Genomic DNA, 19,816 nt, shown 5'->3' with positions numbered 1-19,816 from the left:
CGCCGTATAGTGTCCGGCATTTCCTGCTTCCAATCGATAGAAAACTCGATTGCTGGATGCTTTTCTACGTGTTTGCGGAAGTGCACTAAGCATGCATGCCTCATGCAACTATCCTTATAAAGCCGGATTATATCCGCAACGCGTGCAGCACGATGCTATTTCAGCCGGAACTAGGACCATAGCTGCTCGCCTCTGCAGCCTTAATTCTTTCCATCACACGCCTATCTGCTCCAGATATTGGTTTCCTCATGCGAATGCTATACCTTCGCCATGATTTATCTCAGCACTGAAAATTCCGTGACCCGATATTGGTGTGACGGCCGCCTGCCCTTCATGTATATCGCGAAGAGGTAGACGTCGATTGTGTGCGCCTTTTGCTCGCCTGATCTGACACTGATCCAAGTGCCTGCTCAGGGGAGGATGTGCACGCAGCTCTCGAAGTGCGCAGTATGTGGACGATTCGAATGCTCATTGTATTCCTCTGTTGAGGAATTGCACGTCGCTGTGACGTTCCCGCTGTTCCCTCATGGGAGAGCTGGCGCTGTTGGCCGCCCTTGTCGCACCCTGCTCGTACCTCCTGTATTCGTCTATTGGTTTGTCTGTCCTGTACATTATTTACCGAATTTGAGCGATTTTTAGTACAAGTGAGGCCAAAATAATTCGGAACCCGCCTGAACGTTTCAACTTTTCTCACGCGTTCCGCGAAGATTATGCGTGAAGATGTCTTGGAGTTATGCACAAGCGAACGAACAGCATTTGCTGGAGTGTGATGTACCTCCTAGTCTTCGTTAAATAAGGCATGGGAGTAGTTTGATCAATTAGGTGTTCTCCGTATACTATGGCCACGACTGATCCATCGTAACGTTTACTGCTATCCGCAGGTCTCCTATAATTTCAAAACAAAAGAAAAAGTCACTTTTGCCACCAGGGCTTCTCAACGTTTTGTGAAGCCGTGTGAAATTTGATGCTTACGTAGTATAATGTCAGACTTCTTTTTTTCATGAAGCAATCTCGACTTCCCATGTGTGTGCGTGTGTGTGTGTGTGTGTGTGTGTGTGTGTGCGCGTGCGTGCGTTTCTTGTTCAAGCTCTGCAAGTAGCTGTGCGGTTTAAACTATTTTTGAGAAATTTTTCTTTAGGTTTTGCTTGCCCGCCGTTCACCGCACAAGCTTGTAAGTAACAATGATGAGAGACAGTTTGCGTGCTATTGGACCAATAAAGAATTCTATTGGACCAAGAAAGAAGACACTTAACGCTCCTGCGCAGCGACTACGAGGCGTCCCTCATCCGGCTCACGAGGTGAGCGCCGAGCGGAACAACGCCTGGGGGAGACTGCTTTCGAGCCACGCTGACTGGGGATCGGCTGCACATCCATTCTGAATCCTGTCCAAACACAGACCCCGTGGCCCAAGACATTCGACTCGGTGCCACATAAACCACGCGTTCACGAGGCCTGCCCGCGCCCGCCTCCGTACTCCGAACTCCCAAATCTCCCAAGCCTCGGCATCACGCAAGCGAAGAACAACGGCGTAACGCGAGCCGTCGACAGGCGCGCTGCGAGACTCCAAGCTTCGAGCGAGAGCATTTTCCCAGGGAGACGCCGACGAAACGAGACGCGTCAGCACGGTCCTCCCAGCTCTGCAGATCCTTCGAACCTACTACGTACTAATGAGCCAGTTCGTTTTACCCTTGTATCCTTAAGCTCAAATAAACCAGTTTGCTTTTAATCGAGAAGAATCCGGCCACTTCTTCGCTGACACTCCTAATGCTATCGCGTTAAAATAAAGTACAAGGGTCCCCGTTCGCCAGTTGTCAAATTATGCAAAGCAGTACAAATTGTTCCAACGTCGCATGCATCGATTGGTGCACTGGCTTAGCTCCCGCGTAGCGCATTCAAAAATAGTTTCCGATTCGCAGCCACATCTACCGGCAGGATCCAAGAATTAATCGCGACGGCAATCGACATCCATTGACATTTATTGAACTGTTGACACCGAACTTCAACCGATACCATGAGAGTCACAGAAACGCAGCCGACATTGCGTTTGTCGTTTTTTGTTCTGTGCAGTAAACGCATCTCCTCAGTGCGGAAGCAGTCTCGGCATTGCCGCAAGCGCCTCTGCAGCTTTAGTACATGCGCGTCGAGGCAGAAAGCAGCAGCAGCAACACGCTGACACGCGGCACACGCCGAAGCCCGTGACGTCTGCGTGGCAGCGGAGCCGCGGCGACTGCCTCGAAAACCGCTCGACAGCTGCGCACATCCATCCACTTTCCCGCGTGGCAGCAGAGACCACTCGCCGTACACTTACGCGCGCCTTTGCCGAGTCGGATCGCGTTTTGCGGTGTGCATAACAGCGAACCTTGCAGAAGAAAGACTCCTGCCAGCCTTGTATGACGAGAAGCAGCGGCGTATACGCTTATTCGCATCACCTTGTGAACCGCGCATGCATTGACGTAGCGCGGCAGCGCGCTCCTTGTGCCGTTGGTGCGGTCGGCGCTCAGCTGTTCAGTGATAGGTGCGTGCTGCCACTGTCCGCATTCGCGCCCCCTTCTTCAACGGCGGCAGTGCCTGTGCCCCGACTTCCGGTGAACGCGAGCGAGGCGATATGAGTGCTCGAGTGAACGTGGCCAACGGGCTGGAGCCGCGCGCCGCGGGTTGTTGCTTTAGCGGAGATGAGCATAGCGAGGATGGGTGCCGTCGCTCCCCGGGACGTTGTCCAGCTTGAGCCGCTGTGTCATCCCGCCGCCTGCGGTCTGCCTCCGGTTCAGGGTATGTCTCCGGCTGCTCGATCTTACTGTCACGATGCCATAGTTCTACGCGTGACAGCTTAGTTGTCGATTGGCGAGAGCGCAGTTACGTGCATAGTTAAACGCAACACTTATAGTTCGCAGTGAAGTGCTATATTTACTTTTTCCTTTATGTCGATATTTAATAGACACTAAAAACAGATCATGCGACTAGAGCAAAGCCGTACTTTCAAAGAAGAACAAATTGCTTACTTGGGAATCATTCAACGGCATGCTAACGATGTTCCCTTTAATATCGCTTTTACCTGTAGATTGCACATGTGCGCAAAGGAGAGAACACTTCCGAGAATTCATGTCGTGTCCTACTATACTTTTTGTGCTGCTCAGCTGTTTGCATCTCAAAACACGCCACGAGGTGTGTGACATCGCTATTGTGACAATCACGGCTAACAGGTCTCAGGGCTTTTAAGGAATAAAAGATCGTGTTTTTAAGAGTAGAGTGGCTTATACAACTCATCCGAATTGTAGAAATAAAATGGAAATCTTTACTACCTTGGCGAATTCGGAGGATTTTAGCACCACCGATGGTTGTGTCTCCTTCTGTCGTGCCGTGTGGTTGCGGTTCTTCGCTTCAATAATGGCTTACCAACTGATGTAAAACTACATCCTTTTCAGCACTTATTCTTTCAGAAACCTTGCTGACTGTGGCACTGGCCACTGGTGGTGATGTGGCGTCCAACGGTCGCGTCTGTTTTCTTCCGGTGCAACTATATAAGTTAGCCGGCATATATTCTGCGTTTCTTATTTCTGTGGCTGTTACTGCCTCGTAAACAAACTGCGGACGTTGTCTTTCATTTTTACCTCCGAATCTCGGACAGATCTTGACGCAATGTAGCGCTCAATGAGACAAGACAAAACGAAGAGGACACCACATGCGCTATGGTGTCCCGTGGTGCCTGTGGTTTTGTCCTGTCTGATGGAGTGCTATTTTTCGCCATGATAGGCCAACTCGCCCAAATAGCTATGCCCTTATCAGACAGAGAGTTCGTTCTTTGGCTAATCTCCTTTACATAATACCTCATTAGTATGTTATCTGCACAACTTACCTGCGCCAGGAGTTTTTCTTCCGTTGCGCACCAGGAATCGTGTTTGCGTATATGTAATGACAGCCGGTTGAGAGCTGTTCCCTTGGGTGTCTTTTAACTCAAGTGATCGTGGAGCACATTGCAACGCGCCGAGGCTCTGATAACTGCGCGAGCTCATGATCTTCATCTCTGTCATCCGCGCAACGTACTGCAAAGTGCACACAGTGAACAACTTCCGTCATCCGCAGTGTGCGATACGTGTCACGCGACATCTTCAAAAGGCGTATATCCCGGACAGAGTTGTCGGCAACGTTTGGAACACGAGGTACATGACCTCTTCTTAAGTGCAGAACAACTCACGATTCCTGCGAACCAGTGCGCAAAGACTCGTTTTCAAAAAACAAACAAGTATGATACCGTGGGCTGCACTGATATACCTGCGGTGCCCCGCTCTCGCATTTTGTAGGTTTTCTTTTCAGACCGAGAACTTTAGACCTCCATAAAAAGTAGAATGGGAACTTCAGGCAGTGCCTGTTTTTTGTCTAATTCTATAGACTCGCCTGCGACAGACTACAACACTCTTAGTCTTCCTTGCTGGTTAAACTCGCCGTTTTGGGAAGAAATGTCGCGTTAATCCACATCAGACACCCAGCAGACATGAGCTCGCCCTCCTTTTTGAGATACCCGGACTAACGTGCTTATCGCAAGCCAGAGCACTCGACTGTGATGAAGTGATGTGAAATGCTAATTAAAAGCAAATTCCTTCCCTAAATGACTGTATGTAACGTAACCTAATTCGATACCTTATTTAATTTAGCCTACCATTTTGTTCGACGGAGGCGAATGCCAAAACGCCCATGTATTATTGTGCGATGTCAGCGCATGCGTTAACGAACCCCACGTCGTCGAAATTAATCCAGAGCCCTCCACAGTGGAGTCCTTCATAGCCTGTGGGGGTCGCGAGTAGCGTTGGCCGCTAGGCAGCGCCACAATAACTTTGTTCCCGATTAAGCGTATCCTGCAAACTTGTCGTGCGGACTGCATAATTTTCGCCCTCCTCAGAGCGTTCTGTTGGAAATCTTTCTCAAAAAAAAAGGAAAAAATAACAGTGATCTTTCGCTTGGGTTCCTGAGCAAACCGATGAGCTTTTGCCCTCTCAGCTTTTGTTTCGCCACCTAGGGTGCTCCTCAGAAGGCTATTTGTGCAATCATTTTGTGTGAATTTTAGCATTGGAAAGTCCAGTGCTTGCTATTTGTATTTTCCTTCCGATCATGCTGCCTATACTAGATTTAAGTAATTATATGCGACTTCAGTGATGTCTGCTTAGACATAACGGGTGACAGCAGTTGAAAAATAGCTTCGTGTGTTTACTTTTATGTTCACAAGTGGACTTGTGTGTGTAGCTGATATGGTCGGTTCCTTTGGGTAGTTTTTGTGATAAGTACGCGAAAAATGCTTCGCCAAAGTGAACATATATATATATATATATATATATATATATATATATATATATATATATATATATATATATATATATATATATATATATATATATATATATATATATATATATATATATATATATATATATATATATATATATATATATATATAAAGCAACAATAAAACGATCGGAGCACACCAACAACCCTAGCCTCGGTTGTCAAAGTTGATTGCCGAGTACCAGGCTCTTTTGCACCCCCTTTTTTCCCTCTGGCTTTCTCGGCAAGAAGCATGCATTAACCGGTGTGTCTTCTCAATGCGAAAAGAAGGTTTTCTGGAGAGCTTCCGTTTGCTTTGCGATATCTGCGGCAGCGCAAAGATTTGCGAAAGTCCTTGTACGCATATCCTCTGCGTATGCACGCAAACCCGAACTGCTACTCCGGGCTACAAGGGCGTGCACTCTCATGTCGCCTCGCCCCCTTGTCACGGTCCCCGTCGAAATCCGTGTTTGCTTTCCGCCCGTGTTTGCGACCTACGTTTCCGTTCGACGTCGAACCCCAGCGGGCGTAACTATCGGAAACCGATGTTTGCCCCCGCATTGCCTGCAGGGAGACGTTACGCCCGAAGCCACGAAGTCGCGGTTGTGTCCTCTGTCTCGCGAGTCTTGAGGGATGATAAAGGGAACGGAAGGCAGGACGAGGGGAAAGGGAAAGGGGAGGGGCATGCAGGAGGGGCTCTAACTGGCTGCCGACGTAAAGAGCTAGCTGTGTTACCGCAGCTCGTGGGAAGTGTCGATGTCCGTGCCAAGTTAGCTGCCTGCACGTCCTGATTGACACTCAAGTCATATCCTTTTTGTATTGTTGGCCGGAAAAGTTCTCAGCGAGAGCGTGCTCGATGGAGCAGGAAGGTAAACGCTTCCACTGATTTTCTTTTGGCGCAAATTACAGGCAACTAAAAGCCCTCGGGGCTTTTAGTTGCCTGTAATTTGAACATTTTGAACATTTGACAGCAATTTGAACATTTAGGATTCTGCAAAAAACTGAATTCTGTGTGCCGTGATTGGGGCTCGTGCGAGGAGGGTATTTAGTACGCGATGATGGTACAGGAGTGCCACTCTTCCCCCTCCTTTTTAGCGCACGCAAGTACTCGTTTGTGCTGTGCCGCCACGTATGTGTCAGAATTTATCACTGACACAAATTCCTCCAATACGTACCGACAATATGATGTGCGCACGACTGGAATTCGAACGCGGCTTCATATTTTGAGCGATATTGTTTACCCCGTAGAAGCGGTGAGTGCCTAAATTGATCGTTGAGGGGTAAGTTCAAGTTCATTAAGTGCAGCAAAAAACTCTCCACGATGGCAGCGCTCCTGCCGGCACGTTCCACGGGTCGTCGACAGAAGGCGCCACTTGCTTCACCCGCACTTGTGCAGCTTTCTTTTGTGAAGGCTGACAGCAGATTGTAGCGTATTGTCCGCGGAAGGCGGTCGCACCCCGCCGAAGCATCCGTCACTGACCTTACAAAAATTCCTTAAGATAGCCTATAGGCTGTCTATAAAATTTTGTCGATAAAGTCTATAGACTTTCTATAGACAAATCCTATAGACTAGTTGATCGGCAATACAAATCCTATAGACCGTATATAAAGACCATAGATTTATGGGTATAAGCTCACAGTGGACTTTTGTCTTTAGACAATCTATAGACTATGAATAGCCGAACGGAAATATCTATAGGAAAGCAATATAATCTATAAGAAGTCTATGGACAGTCTATAGACCATTTTGATTGGGGATATTGAACGGAACTCAACACTCGCGAACAGGTACATCCACATAGACGACGAGCTATACAGGCACGAACACGGCTCCCGGACTACAGCAGTATCATTCAAATGACAACTCCCTTTGTTACGTTTGTTTCTTACGCTAATGTAACCGTTGGCACGCTGTGTTAACACGCGATCCATTCAGCCCTTTATCGAAGGTTTGGTTTGGTTTCGTTTATGTGGGTTTAACGTCCCAAAGCGACTCAGGCTATGAGAGATGCCCTAGTGAGGGGCTCCGGAAATTTCGACCACCTGGGGTTCTTTAACGTGCACTGACATCGCATTGCACACGTGCCTCTAGCATTCCGCCTCTATTGAAATTCTACCACCGCGGCCGGGATCGAACCCGCGTCTTTCGGGCCAGCAGCCGAGCGCCGTAACCACTCAGCCACCGCGGCGGCCCTTTCTCGAAGGTGTCAGATGGGATGACAAACGCTATTCCGCTTCTGCTCGTGAAGTGTCACGGGTTTGGCAGCGGTGGTTATTGAGATTGCTGTCTAAAGTCGCTCGCGCAGACCGGCGTGAGCGCGAGCCGCGTCACCATCCTGGTGGGCCAACTTGGAACTTTCCACTAGCGGCGTTGTCCACTTCGTCGGCGCTGTTTGCTGTGGTTATCGTCGCTCGTCCTCAGGTTCAGTGCGCCGCCAACGCCTTCGCAGTGGTTAATCAGTGTTGCCACAGGTCATCAACTGTTGTCCTAGGCCGATTGTCGCGCATGGGAGAGAAAGAAAAAAAACATTTAGCGCAAAAATGCACCTTGGGACTTGGTAACGAAAAGGGGTCAGGCTAAGTTAAGGACAACGCAACGAGCTATGCAAAAGAAAAATGATAGTTGTAACGTTAAAAGACCGGAAGCAGGCAGAGTGGGTGAGGGAACAGATGCGTGTAAATGACATCCTAGTTGAAATCAAAGGGAAGAAATGGGCTCGGGCAGAGCATGTAATGCGAAGGCAAGATAACCGCTGGTCGTGAAGGGTAACGGAGTGGATTCCAAGAGAAGGCAAGCGTGGCAGGGGGCGGCAGAGTGTTAGGTATACTGCATAAAATTGCCGCGTGGATAGGAGGGTACTACAGTAAGAGACAGAAGTTTGCGGCATGCGAAAACCCGAAAGAAAAGATTAATTTCGTCTTTACCTCACTAAAAACTCAGGTTGTACCCCACACTCAGCAGTTCTGAGCAAAAGCATTTCTCAGCGGCAAAGTGTTTATGAACACAATTTTTTCATACACTGTAAGATTTCACTAAAACAATCACTATATCCCAGATCTCCTATCTATTAACATTATTGCTATCGTCAAAAACGTTTCCCATTGGTTTCCTATGGCAGTCTTAGCTGCTCGATCCGAGAGGTGGAGAACCTTTAAAAGAAGGATTTCGCTAAGCATCGGAAGAGTGGACCATTACCTTCAATATTTCCGTTACAATACCTTACAATATAGCAATATTCAAATTTTTTGTCCAAGAATGCTGGACATCGTTCCAGCGGGTGAAACACGCGTGGCTCCTCTTCTCTTCTTGCATGTATGCTTTTCATTGACCCGCTTTGCCTGACTGCCCGGAATATTTTTCCCCCCGAGAGTTCGCATGCCGGAAGCTTGCTCATGATTGTATACGTATTAGATGATGTCTTGACACTCTCCAAGTGCCTGATGTTGTTGCTGTCTGATATCCGCTACGAGTTGCTCGTGGTTGCTGTGGCGTAAAGCAGAATTCAGACATTGTAGGGCAGCTTTTGAATCGCAGAACACAGCCCATTTGTGGGGTGTTTGTGCACCGATTAGCTGCACATCCGCACGAAGAGCGGCCAATTATGAACCGGTAGAGGTTGTCCGATGCAAAGTTTGCTGGATAATACTGGTCTGTCTAGCAAGAATGACCACGGCGTAGATTGAACTAGTAAATGAGACCGAGCCATCTGTATATACATGAGTGTGGTCACTATACTCGCCGCGGAGTAGGGAGAGTGTCAAATGTTTAAGGGCCGGCGTCGATAGGACCGATTTCTCGATATTCCTGTTACGGGTAATGTAACGCGTATTCCTGTAATGGGATGGAGTACTGGTGGGCTGCTATAACCATTTAAAACGCTGCATGTGGTCTTTGATCCGCCACTGACACAAGGTGATGCTGTGGAGTCCTTTTAGATGACGCATGTGAATCCGCAGTTGGTCAAGGACTATATACGTCGAGAGTGGGTAGTCCTTGGCGTTAGAAATGGTTGCAACTGTTGATGCGCTGCGAGAATGACCCAGCCGTGTGCGAAGTTTCTGGCCTTGTATAGGTTGGAAGGCACGCAAATTAGTCTTGCATGTGCTTGAAAGCACTGGTGCAGTATACCGCAAAAATCCCCTAAAGTGTGCTCTGTACAGCTGCAGCATTGACTGAACCGACGAGCGCCATGATTATCCATCCATAAATCTGAGTAGGTGAGCGATAGAGGTTAGCTTTTTCTTTGAAAGGGTGCAGTGCGGGCTCTATAATAGATTCCGGACTATGATTATCCCTAAAAAACGATGAGAGGTACAATAGGAAATGGTATGGACGTCGTTGTAACCGAATATGGAGTCATACACTTGCGGGTAAATGCTACTAACGCGCACTTCTCGGCTGGAACGCTCAGACCTTGCTCTCGGAGATAGGAGGATGTTATGGTTGCTACCCTCTGAAGTCTTGCTCGCACCTAGAGGCATGTCACATAGGAGGCCCAGATGTAGATATTATCGGCCTATAGAGATGTGCACGGTATTAGGAAGCCTCTCTGGTAGTGCTATAAGTGTCAGATTAAAAAAAGAATGGCTGAGAAGATGACCTTGGGACACCACCGCTCGCTTCCAATCTCAGCTCGTCCGCACGTCGTGCGCACGGCTCCCATGTCGAGTAGAGAAGCGCGCTTGCTGGAGCAGACTGGCGGCCGTTTTGTTCAGAAAAATGTTCCGCGAGCGGTATTTCTGTTCGCGCAGCTTGCAACTGATTACTGTCGCTGTAAATTGCATTGTAATAATAAATTAAACATATAACAGACTACAATAAAAATAGAAGTTAAATTAATAAATTATTATAGAAGACCACACTGTCACCCAGAACAACTCGAATTAAACGTGCCAGTCGTCTAAAGATGTTTCGTCACAAACAAATAGGTTTATAGAAACTAACGGTGGTAACCAGATTTTTTTTTGTGCGTGCCCTGTTTTGTCGAAAGACATAATGTAATGAAGTCATGAAAAAAGGATTTCAAGAAAACTCGTATACATGCTTAGACAAAAGATTCGCTTTGCAGCTTCGGTTTGGTATGAAAGGTCGCCTCCGTGCAGAGGTAGGGACAGCAGAAAAGCGCTCCGTCTGTGTAGTTTTTTTTTAAGAGGGAATGAGAGAGATAAAGAGGTAAAGCCTGCAATGGCAAGCCCAGCGCTCTTACTTCCCGGCGGTCTTCCTTGGGAACCTGAGAAGAATCTTACTCCGCGCGAGCGTGCCGTTGTTCTCACGCCCAGCGTCTTTATTCGTTCCCGCTTGCCTGCGTGTTATGCGAGCTTCACCCCTTCCCTCCCCCCCCCCCCCACCCCCCGCCACCACCTCTTTCCTCACCCTCCAGCCCACAAGCACTTGAGCGAAAAAGCGAAGGCGGAAAAATGAAATTCAAGTACACAGTGGGAAGATGATCAATGTAAAAGTGAGTTGTACAAACATTACTGGTAACGAAGATTTATGGGATCACATCGTATGATCTCGTGCGCATTTTTTTTAATTGGCGGAAGTTCATATTAAATTCTAGAAATAACTGCAAGGCATGAGTAGGTGGTTCGGGCACTTACTACTGAGGCGCGTCTTGAGGCGTGCTTCTTTTTTTTTTTATCCTTTCAAAGGGCTTTGATTGCAACCGCCCTCCGATGTTTCGTGAACTGCCCCCGTCGTGGTACACGCCTATCATTATCGCGGCGAGTGGGCCGGTCTGATTTCGTCTCAGGCATTTGCTGAGCGATAGATACAGTAACATTTCCTCATTTGCAGTACTGCGCGTCCTTGTCGGCAACAGAGTTCAGACCTTCTATTCTTTATCTTCCTATGTGCTTAATCTTGACTGATAACGCTCGCCTTCCGGCGAGCGAGCTGGCGGCGGCAGCGCGGCCAAGTATCTGTCGCTAATCTCGGCGCAATATCACTTTTGTTTTTTAAGACGGGGAGGGGGAGAAGGAGAGAGGGTGAGGGGAGATTGCATGTCGTCCGTGCATTCTCTCCGCTTATCTCCGCTTCGGCGTGCTCGGCCAGCAGATAGATATCCGGAGATCATGATAGGATAACGGGAACCTATGGTCGACGGAAAACCGCGTGCGCGGGGCGGTTTCGGCCGCTTATCCAAGTTTAGCCTCGAATTCTCCAGCCGTGAAAAGAGCCGAGCTATCGAGCTTCAGTTAACCGTCCTTACTTGGCTTTGTCTTTCTTCGACGCTCCGGTCTGGCGTCGCGCCCGAGTCACGCACAGTCAGTAACGCTGTTCGCACGCTCGCGAGGGCCTCACAGCGAAGAGGGAGGCGCTCGTGACGCTCGCAATCGCAAGCACGTGCCCGATCGCATTTCTGCGTGGACAGTGAACGCGCCGGCGCGTTGTGTCTCTTCGGTGACGCGGAGACGGGCCTCGGCGGTGTCCGTGGCGGCAGGGACTGCTGCGGAGGTCTCGTGACTGTGCTGTGGATCAAAGCCGGCGGGACGTGAGTCGCGCATTTCTAACAATTTTTTTTCTTTCTTTTGATGTCTATGTCATTGGATCGTTCAAAGGCCCGTTAATAATTCATCCCCGCGGCGACGTGCATATGAAGTGCACGGCGCGGCGCTCTTAGTCCTATACTGTCGAGGCGTTCTCCACTCGACGATTGTGTGGAGTGGGTTTTTTTTTTCTGTCTTTTTATCCTCTCCCGTAGTTGGCGCGGATATATAGCTCTGTTTGGTATGGGACCGCCTTGCGAGTGGCGTGAGAAGTTTTCCCATATTGCGAAGCGAAATTCCTCTCCGTGCCATCTCCTTCTCTCCTCTACCGCGCTTCCTGGTTGGTATTGTACGGTATTCAGAAAGCGCCGTATTGATTTTAATTTCCACGTTCTATAATATTTCAGCTATAGAACGCGGCTTTTTGAACTCGGAGCATGTAGTGAATGATGGGAGAGAGATAAGTACATGCGAGTTTTTTTCCGGGAGTCTTACACTTTTGTGTGCTCGTTGACTGTCAAGTGTGAATTCTGATCTAGGCTGCATCCGTACTCTACCATTCCTTTTTTTTTTCTCCTTCTCTCTGGGAGGCACCATGCTAGTCGGGAGGACATGCGCTGCAAACGTGCAGGTTCAGACGAAGCGTTGAAGCTCGGTGTTATTCTCTGGCCCCGCTTAAAGCTCTGCTATTCGTCACCTTCGAGCGCAATTCACTCCTTGGCCAATTTATCAGTTTTGCGCCTTGTTTTGCAGCGTTGCGTTCGCCTCCCCGGCTAGCGGTCATTGACCTGGACTTTTTATTTCCTCCACATCACTAAAATCCATGCTTGTTTCGTTGGCAGCAATTCGCTGTATTCTCTCTCACTGGCTACGGATGTGCAAATTAAAAATAGGCAATCAAAGAAATTTCAGCGATGCCTAGACCAAAACCAGAAGTGCACCGCATGGACGTGCCGTGCTCCGGAGCACATGTTCATTTATGCAAGACATGCCAATAGGTCATTTTAGGCTGGTTGTATTTACTGCCACAGACGGCAGATGTAGCGGCTGATGGTTCGCATTGTCAACTAATTGAAGATGTCTGTAATGCAGTCAAGGGTAGGGAAAAGACTTCTTGGCACGGTGAGTAGTAGTGACTAAACAGAGACCGACGTTTGAAACAATGTATTTGACGTTTCGACCGTGGAACCGCCTTTATCAGAATAACAGAATAGGAATGGAGGGCACAGAATTAACCTGATCTTGCGACGGCTGTCCAAAACAGCAGATTGGACAGCCGTCGCCGTAGCTCAGTTGGTAGAGCACCGGACGCAATATTCGGAGGTCGTGGGTTTGGATCCTACCGGCGGCATGGTTGTTTTTTCTGCTGCTTCATAAGTAATTTTCTTGAGGCGACAGGTTAATCTAAGCACTATTCTCCCATTGATTGCGTCTATAAATTGAACAAAAAAATATAGAAACATTCACCTATGCACCTTGGTTTCGGTTACTGTTGGCTTCCTTCATATGTTTGTCAAACGAGCCCCTCATATATATATATATATATATATATATATATATATATATATATATATATATATATATATATATATATATATATATATATATATATATATATATATATATATATATATGTGTGTGTGTGTGTGTGTGTGTGTGTGTGTGTGTGTGTGTGTGTGTGTGTGTGTGTGTGTGTGTGTGTGTGTGTGTGTGTGTGTTGGGGGGGTGAGGGGGTCGATCATTGGATAGAATAGTCGATAATTGTAGCCCTTAAACTTCCACAAAGAAAAACATTGTTATAGTTGACTTTACAACACCACGTACGTACGTGGGGGTATAGTATAACTATAGCCTTAAACAAGTCTATGGGAAAACTACCGACATGGAGGAAACCGGTAGTCAAACCCCAAGCAACTGGCAAATTTTGTGAAGGTACACAATACTTTCTCTCTTGCCGCATTATGGTGCCCTACGCTGTCATCTTGTTTATATACCACTGGTACTGGCGCCTTGCTGTTTCATTAGGCGCCCCCGGATGACATACTAATGCGCTGTGGAGGCTACCGAGAAAAGTTCAGTTTTTTTTTCGTATCTAATACATGCACTGGCTGCATGTTTGTCAACGTAATATGTCTGAATCGCTGGGCCCTATCCAACATTTTGAATTTATGACCGATATGTAAAATGCTCACACCGGACGCGGAGTTACAAGAGGAGCCAGAATCTACAGAGGCTCAAGGGATGCACGCTGCAAATCGTGCGCAAAGGAAACCTCGGCCACGTTCTCCCACTTTGCGGTTCTCCCCGTACCCTCTAAGAGTCCCTGCTGTTCATGGAATGGCGCGCATCCTGCGTCGACGGTGTGTGTGTAGATCTTCCCCCTGCGGTCGTACGTGATGTCCCTCTCCATCGTCGCCAGTGCAGGGTCGTCTCCAGATGGAGGACAGGCGGGCGCTCACCGCTCCCGACGAGGACCGCTCCCCGTGGCGCGGCCCGCTGCTGCTGGCCGTGGGCTCGGCGTGCATGGGCGCCTCTTCCTTCGGCCTCACGCTCAGCTACTCGTCGCCCGCGCTGCCGGACATCCGGCGACGGATGCCGTTCAGCGACAACCAAGGAGACTGGTTCGGCTCCCTGGTCACGCTCGGGGCGCTTTTCGGGGGACTCGCCGGCGGTAAGCACTTGCATTTCGTTTTGGTCCCGCCTGCCTCTATCGTTCCTTTGCCCCCTGCATCTCTGTGAGACTGCTTAGCTTTTGCCGTGCCTTTGAATGTCCCGGTATAGCTATGACACATTACTTGTTGCGTCTTTGGTCGAGGGAGGTTGGTCAGATGGTTCGTGATTATCGCAAAGTGAACAAGGAAGGGAAAACCTCAGGGTGCCTGCCAACGTTTCGACAAAAGGACAGGCGATGATAAGTCATCTTGTCGAAACGTTATTGGCAGGCACCCTGCGGTATTCCCTTGCTCGTTCACTTTATGATTGTTGCGTCCTTGTTATGCGCAGCTTCCTTTCGCTTAAATGCCCACAGAAAGGGGTGTTTGAGCTTGGCTTTAAAATGCTTGCACTATGTAGTGCGCAGGCCACCGAGCGTCCATGCGGTGTACGAGACCTCAAAAGCGAGCGGGAAGTTTACAATACGTTTTTTAAAAATTCCCGCTTTCGCACCTCGCGGCGACGCGCGCTGCCCGGCTTTCGCGCGAAAACCTGGCATTCGACGTCACGCCGTGCAGGCGACGTCACCAAGCGGGAGTTATCATTGGTTCACAGCGCTAAATTCTTTCAGACGTCACGCGCTACCATGGCAGCGGCCACTCCTCGCGCGTCGCAGCAGGCGGAGGTAAGGAAAGGAAAGGGACGGCGGAGAGCGCCGCCGTTTTGGCGTGCGAGACCTCGAGGGAAAAGCGCGAAGACGCGGAAGTTCAAATTTTGACTGCAGATAACTCAGCTTCCACTAAACGCACTAAAATAATTCTTGCTGGAGGATAAATTATGAAGCTTCATCTTTAAACATCCAAGACATATCGCTTGAGAGCCCCTTTCTGGGTCCCTTTAAGAAATCTGAGGTTAACAAGGAAGATACGATGAGGAACAGCGCCGGCCGCAACGAGGCTTGCTACGTGACTGCCGCGATAACCTATGGCGCGCTTATCTTGCGAAGTCTTGCCATTTAAGCAGCAGCGCTTTGTGCAATGATGAGTCGGCATCGACGTCCCGTTGTTGGTTTCGTCATCACGCGGGCCAGCTAATTAGGGAGAGGAAAATACTTACAGGCCGTGGGCGATACTTTTGGGATGTTTTTACAGAGAGATGTGCTGGATGCTGCGCTATTCAACACTTTTATTTTTTGGGAAGGGACTGTGAGTAATATTCGCGCTGGAGCAACAGTGCGCCCGCATATGTTGCGGCTGCAATTTCGCCATGGATAAATGGCACCCCGCGGTTGCCCGAGCTGTTGAGATAGGTTTCCAACTTGCCCTTGATAATCACTTGTTTCTACATCTCCTTCCGGTTTCGCAAGTTCCTTCAAGGATGCAAAATAAAACGCTGATATCGAAACGGCGGTGCGGAAAGCAGTCTATATGAAAAATAGCGGCACTTGGTAAGCCCAGTGTGTCATTCACCTTTCCAACGTTATCCCAATCGGTAGTGGAGCATGCCGATGCCACATTCCGCTCTAGCGTTGCACACAATAATCGCATTGTGACGGCGCCCTGTCATGTCGAGGTTACTACGATACGGAATGCACGAGAACGATGTATGTAGCTGAGGCATCCATACATTCAGTGGAAAAATCAGTTGACAACCGATGAAATGCACAGGAGTTTAGGGCACAGAAGTTTCTGGACTGTGTGTTCCGTGAACGAAGGCGATGGCTATATTATTAGCCGCCGGATGGAGATCACACTTTTTGAGGTGAAAGAACAGGTTTTAACTTCCACAAGTGGGGCCACCAGCCGGCAGCTAATAATAGAGGCATCGGTTTCGTCCGCGGTCCAGAGACTATTGTTGTCCCTGAGCGTATATACTTTCATGGAGCCGCGCCCGTACTGTGATGTGCTTTCCTGCAGTAATTTGCATTACCAGCAGCGTTCGTCTGGATCCCGGTGTTCGCATCGTTGAAACAACTCATAGAGAACATGGTCTACTCGCGCTAGTGGACCGTCAGAATAAACGTACTCATAGTGTAGTGCATTTAGTGTCAGCTATGAGAGGGCTGATGTCAGGAAAAATGAAACGCTTAAGTGCTAGAGATGCACTTATGAGCGCATTGTAGAATGTACGGCAATGCACGCCGAAGCCGTCCCGCTTCTAAAGCTGGAGGTATGCGCTGTTCTTTATGCTGTTGCTGCTCTTATAATTAGAGGCGCGCCCCGTCTAAGGCCACGAAGGGACTTGAAGCTTTAGAACAGCCAGTGACTCACAACCGGCACACGCTTGTGTCTTTTATTTTATAACGATCACGATAGTGGTCGGTGCCGAGACAAAGCGCGGTCTATCTTTGCAAGCGAGCTTTCGTCATTCCAAGCGTCTTTGGGTGCGCAAGAGTTTTCTTATCGCCAGGTTAGGTGCGCATTTTGGAGGGCGTCCGTCATCAGTCTCCTAAAAGGAATCATTCACGGTTTTTTTGTTGTTGTTGTGGCGGCGTCGCCTTTTTGCATTTTTTTTTGCCACCTCATTTCACCTGCGTCTAATCGTTGTTTGGTGCGAGGCATTCGCGTCGCAGTAAAAGGGAGGCAAGCTGCGCCCAGGCGGCTTAGTTCCGTTCCAATCCTGACACGCGCAGGCCAGCTGGTGAATGGGATCGGCCGCAAGGACACCATCATCTTCTCGTCTCTGGGCTTCGTGCTGGGCTTCCTGCTCATAGAAGTGTCGCCGCAGCCCATGGTGATGTTCGTGGGGCGCTTTCTCACGGGCTTCTCCACGGGCACCACGGCGCTCGTGGTGCCCGTGTTCATCTCCGAAGTGAGTCCGCCGCAGATCCGCGGCGTGCTCAACACCATGTGCACCATCGCCGTCACCTCGGGTGTCCTGATGGCCTACGTGCTGGGCAAGTGGCTCGACTACCAGTGGCTCGCCACGGCCTGCATGGTGCCCTCGGTGCTCATGGTGTTGTCCATGCCCTTCATGGCCGACTCGCCGCGCTGGCTTCTCCAGGCGGGACGTTCCGAGGAGGCCCTCAAGGTACGCGCGCCGATTCTGCTCTTCCTCCAACAGGCCCGGAAGTTAGGCAGTGATAGATGCGTGGAGGACTACCGCAGGAACCTAACACTGCCATTGCCCCAAGTAGTGTTATCAAAGGAGGCCTAAGCTACGTCCCCCCGTGCAGTGTGTGAAATGAATTTCTTTTTGAAGGCTTCGCGAGCGGGGCTGAGGCTTCGTGAGGGTCACAACTTTCATGCTTGCTTCTTCATGTATGCCACGCGTTCAGCCACCCCGTATCACACAGATTAGTCGGTGTTGTTGCATTTTTTTTAAGGTGCAGTACACTCTGGCGCTTGTTCAGAGCCATGTGCAGCTTTACCAGAAGGCACGTTTTGCATCGGACGACGCATTAGACGTGCATATGACAAGATTACTGCTCGCCGCGTCGTGCCGCGCTATCAAGGCGGCGCATGTCATGGTTCAGAGTGGCTCTGTCGCAAACATCGCGCGCCTTGTTACTTTTACCCTTGTCCCGATAAGGTGGAGCTTTTACCTTATTCCGCTTAGGTATAATATATTCTGACAGCTGCACACCGCTTGCGGCAAGCAGCGACTACCAGATGCCTCGCGAATGCTGTGGGATGAGGCCCCGCCATTAGCGTGAGCTCGATACCAGGGTGTTAGCCGACGGCTTGTACTCGAAAGCCCCGCACCAAATGTCCTAGTTTCTCCGCCACATCACGATTGCTGCATGGCAGTGTATGGCTGGCAGAGTATGACTTCGCTGGACGCATGCGAATGGCTGCCCGATCGATGGAACAGGAATTAAAATACTGCGTGCACAGTTACTCTTTCAACGTTTGCTGAAGAACGCAGCTTAATCGCAGTGAGCGTCATCCTCTTCAGTATTCAGACCCTACGGCACCTCTTGCATCTCAATGCTTGTGTCTCGTGCTTTTTCCGCGATAGATGACCTGCCTCTTTGTGGCATGACTGCATTCGCGGCGATCTAGCTCATCTTTTGGTCCTGACTTAGCTTTAACGAATTTTTTTCATGTAATCTGTCGGGTTTTTAGACAGTTGAAAGTGGGAGCTGTAGATACTGAGCGGAATTCACATGCTAACGGCTTTGCAGTGATTCTGTTACGCCATCAAGAGAGCGAGTTAGACGTTGTTCGTATTGTAAAGAAAGCGAGAAACGGAACAAGCGCAATTGACGACACGACGCAAGACGAAGAGGATTGTGACGTGCTTGTGTCGTCATCTTGTGTGCTTGTCCTGTTTTGCACTGCCTTCTCAAGATGTGCCTGAGGCCCCGGCTCCGGCCGGGGGCGGAAAGATTTCTTTCTGTACCCAAACATCGAAGACACACCAGTCCATGGACGGTTGGAAAGCGGGGATTGGGGTAACCTGCTCGGAGTGCTGACGTCGCACTTGCGGACACATGTGGTTGTCACTGTGGTGACGGCGCTGCCCACTTCGCTCAATGGCGCGCTAGTGACCGGCCTTCTAAAGTTGCTCACGCGTATCGTTAGCAGAGGGGCGCTTACACACGCGCACACACAAAGAGAACCAAGTAACGTGCTGAAAAAGTTCAAAACGCATTGACATTTCCAGATACCAATCATTCTAGCATCCAGCGTTTCAGACAAAACGACTGACTGCAGGTTCACCAGCGAAGAGTCGCACTCTGGAATTATGCTGAAAAACAGCGCACACAATACAGGGACGAAGAAAAGAAACAACAGCGCTCGTGTTGTCGTTTCTTTTCTTCGTCTCTGTATTGTGTGCGCTGTTTTTCAGTATGAGTACATACCAACTCGCCCAGTCTTCTACTTTGGAATTATGCGCGCCTCGCAACTAGCACGAAAGAATGCATATATTGTCTACAACACGGGAGATGTGTAAGCGTGTATATGACGCGATTCCTAGGCCAGGCAGTGTGAACGGTCGCTTCAGACAACATGCATGCTTCGTAAAATCATTTGCCAGCTGTGGTGTCGCATGATGCATGGGCATGCGCTCAACTTTCGAGGTGATTCAATATACGTCCTGAGCGTGGCTCGTGCGCCAAACCTGTTTTTTTTTTAATATTGCCTAGCGGGACACTTTACTGTCACGTTGGTGTCGACACGTTCCTCTCCCTCTTCTCATTTTCCTACTGTTCCTCGTCTCGTATTCACTGCGCTGAGCCTGTCATTTGTTAGCAAGTAATATGCGCATAGTTGTTCGCTTCCCTGCCGTTTTCGTGTCTAAGCGCCGGTTTTATCCTGGAGACGCTCAGCAGATCGAGAGCCAAGCTGACACTACATAGAGCAAAGGGGCAGTAGCAGGGATGGCGAATTAATTCGGTGCAGTCTATCTCGTGGAT

At 49.2% G+C, this 19,816-nt stretch overlaps 1 protein-coding gene across 6 annotated transcripts in view; it reads left to right on the top strand.

Moving 5' to 3' along the window:
- Positions 1 to 19,816, top strand: part of LOC144136744 (solute carrier family 2, facilitated glucose transporter member 8-like) — a 40,708-nt gene that overhangs the window by 17,027 nt on the left and 3,865 nt on the right. The window contains exons 1-3 of one of the 6 annotated variants that reach the window (XM_077669328.1): positions 2,272 to 2,769; positions 14,222 to 14,473; positions 17,087 to 17,484. In XM_077669328.1, coding sequence (XP_077525454.1) covers positions 2,673 to 2,769; positions 14,222 to 14,473; positions 17,087 to 17,484 — 747 coding nt within the window. In that variant the 5' untranslated portion in view covers positions 2,272 to 2,672. Of the gene's footprint in view, positions 1 to 2,271; positions 2,770 to 11,403; positions 11,808 to 14,221; positions 14,474 to 17,086; positions 17,485 to 19,816 lie in introns of those variants that run through there. The other 5 variants (XM_077669334.1, XM_077669332.1, XM_077669330.1 and 2 more) reach the window with 5 other exon arrangements.

The sequence above is a fragment of the Amblyomma americanum genome, chromosome 6 (assembly GCF_052857255.1).
Source record: "Amblyomma americanum isolate KBUSLIRL-KWMA chromosome 6, ASM5285725v1, whole genome shotgun sequence".
Classification (NCBI taxonomy): Eukaryota; Metazoa; Arthropoda; class Arachnida; order Ixodida; family Ixodidae; genus Amblyomma; species Amblyomma americanum.
The sequence above is the reverse complement of the archived record's forward strand: the minus strand, read 5'-3'. Positions and strand labels throughout refer to the sequence as shown.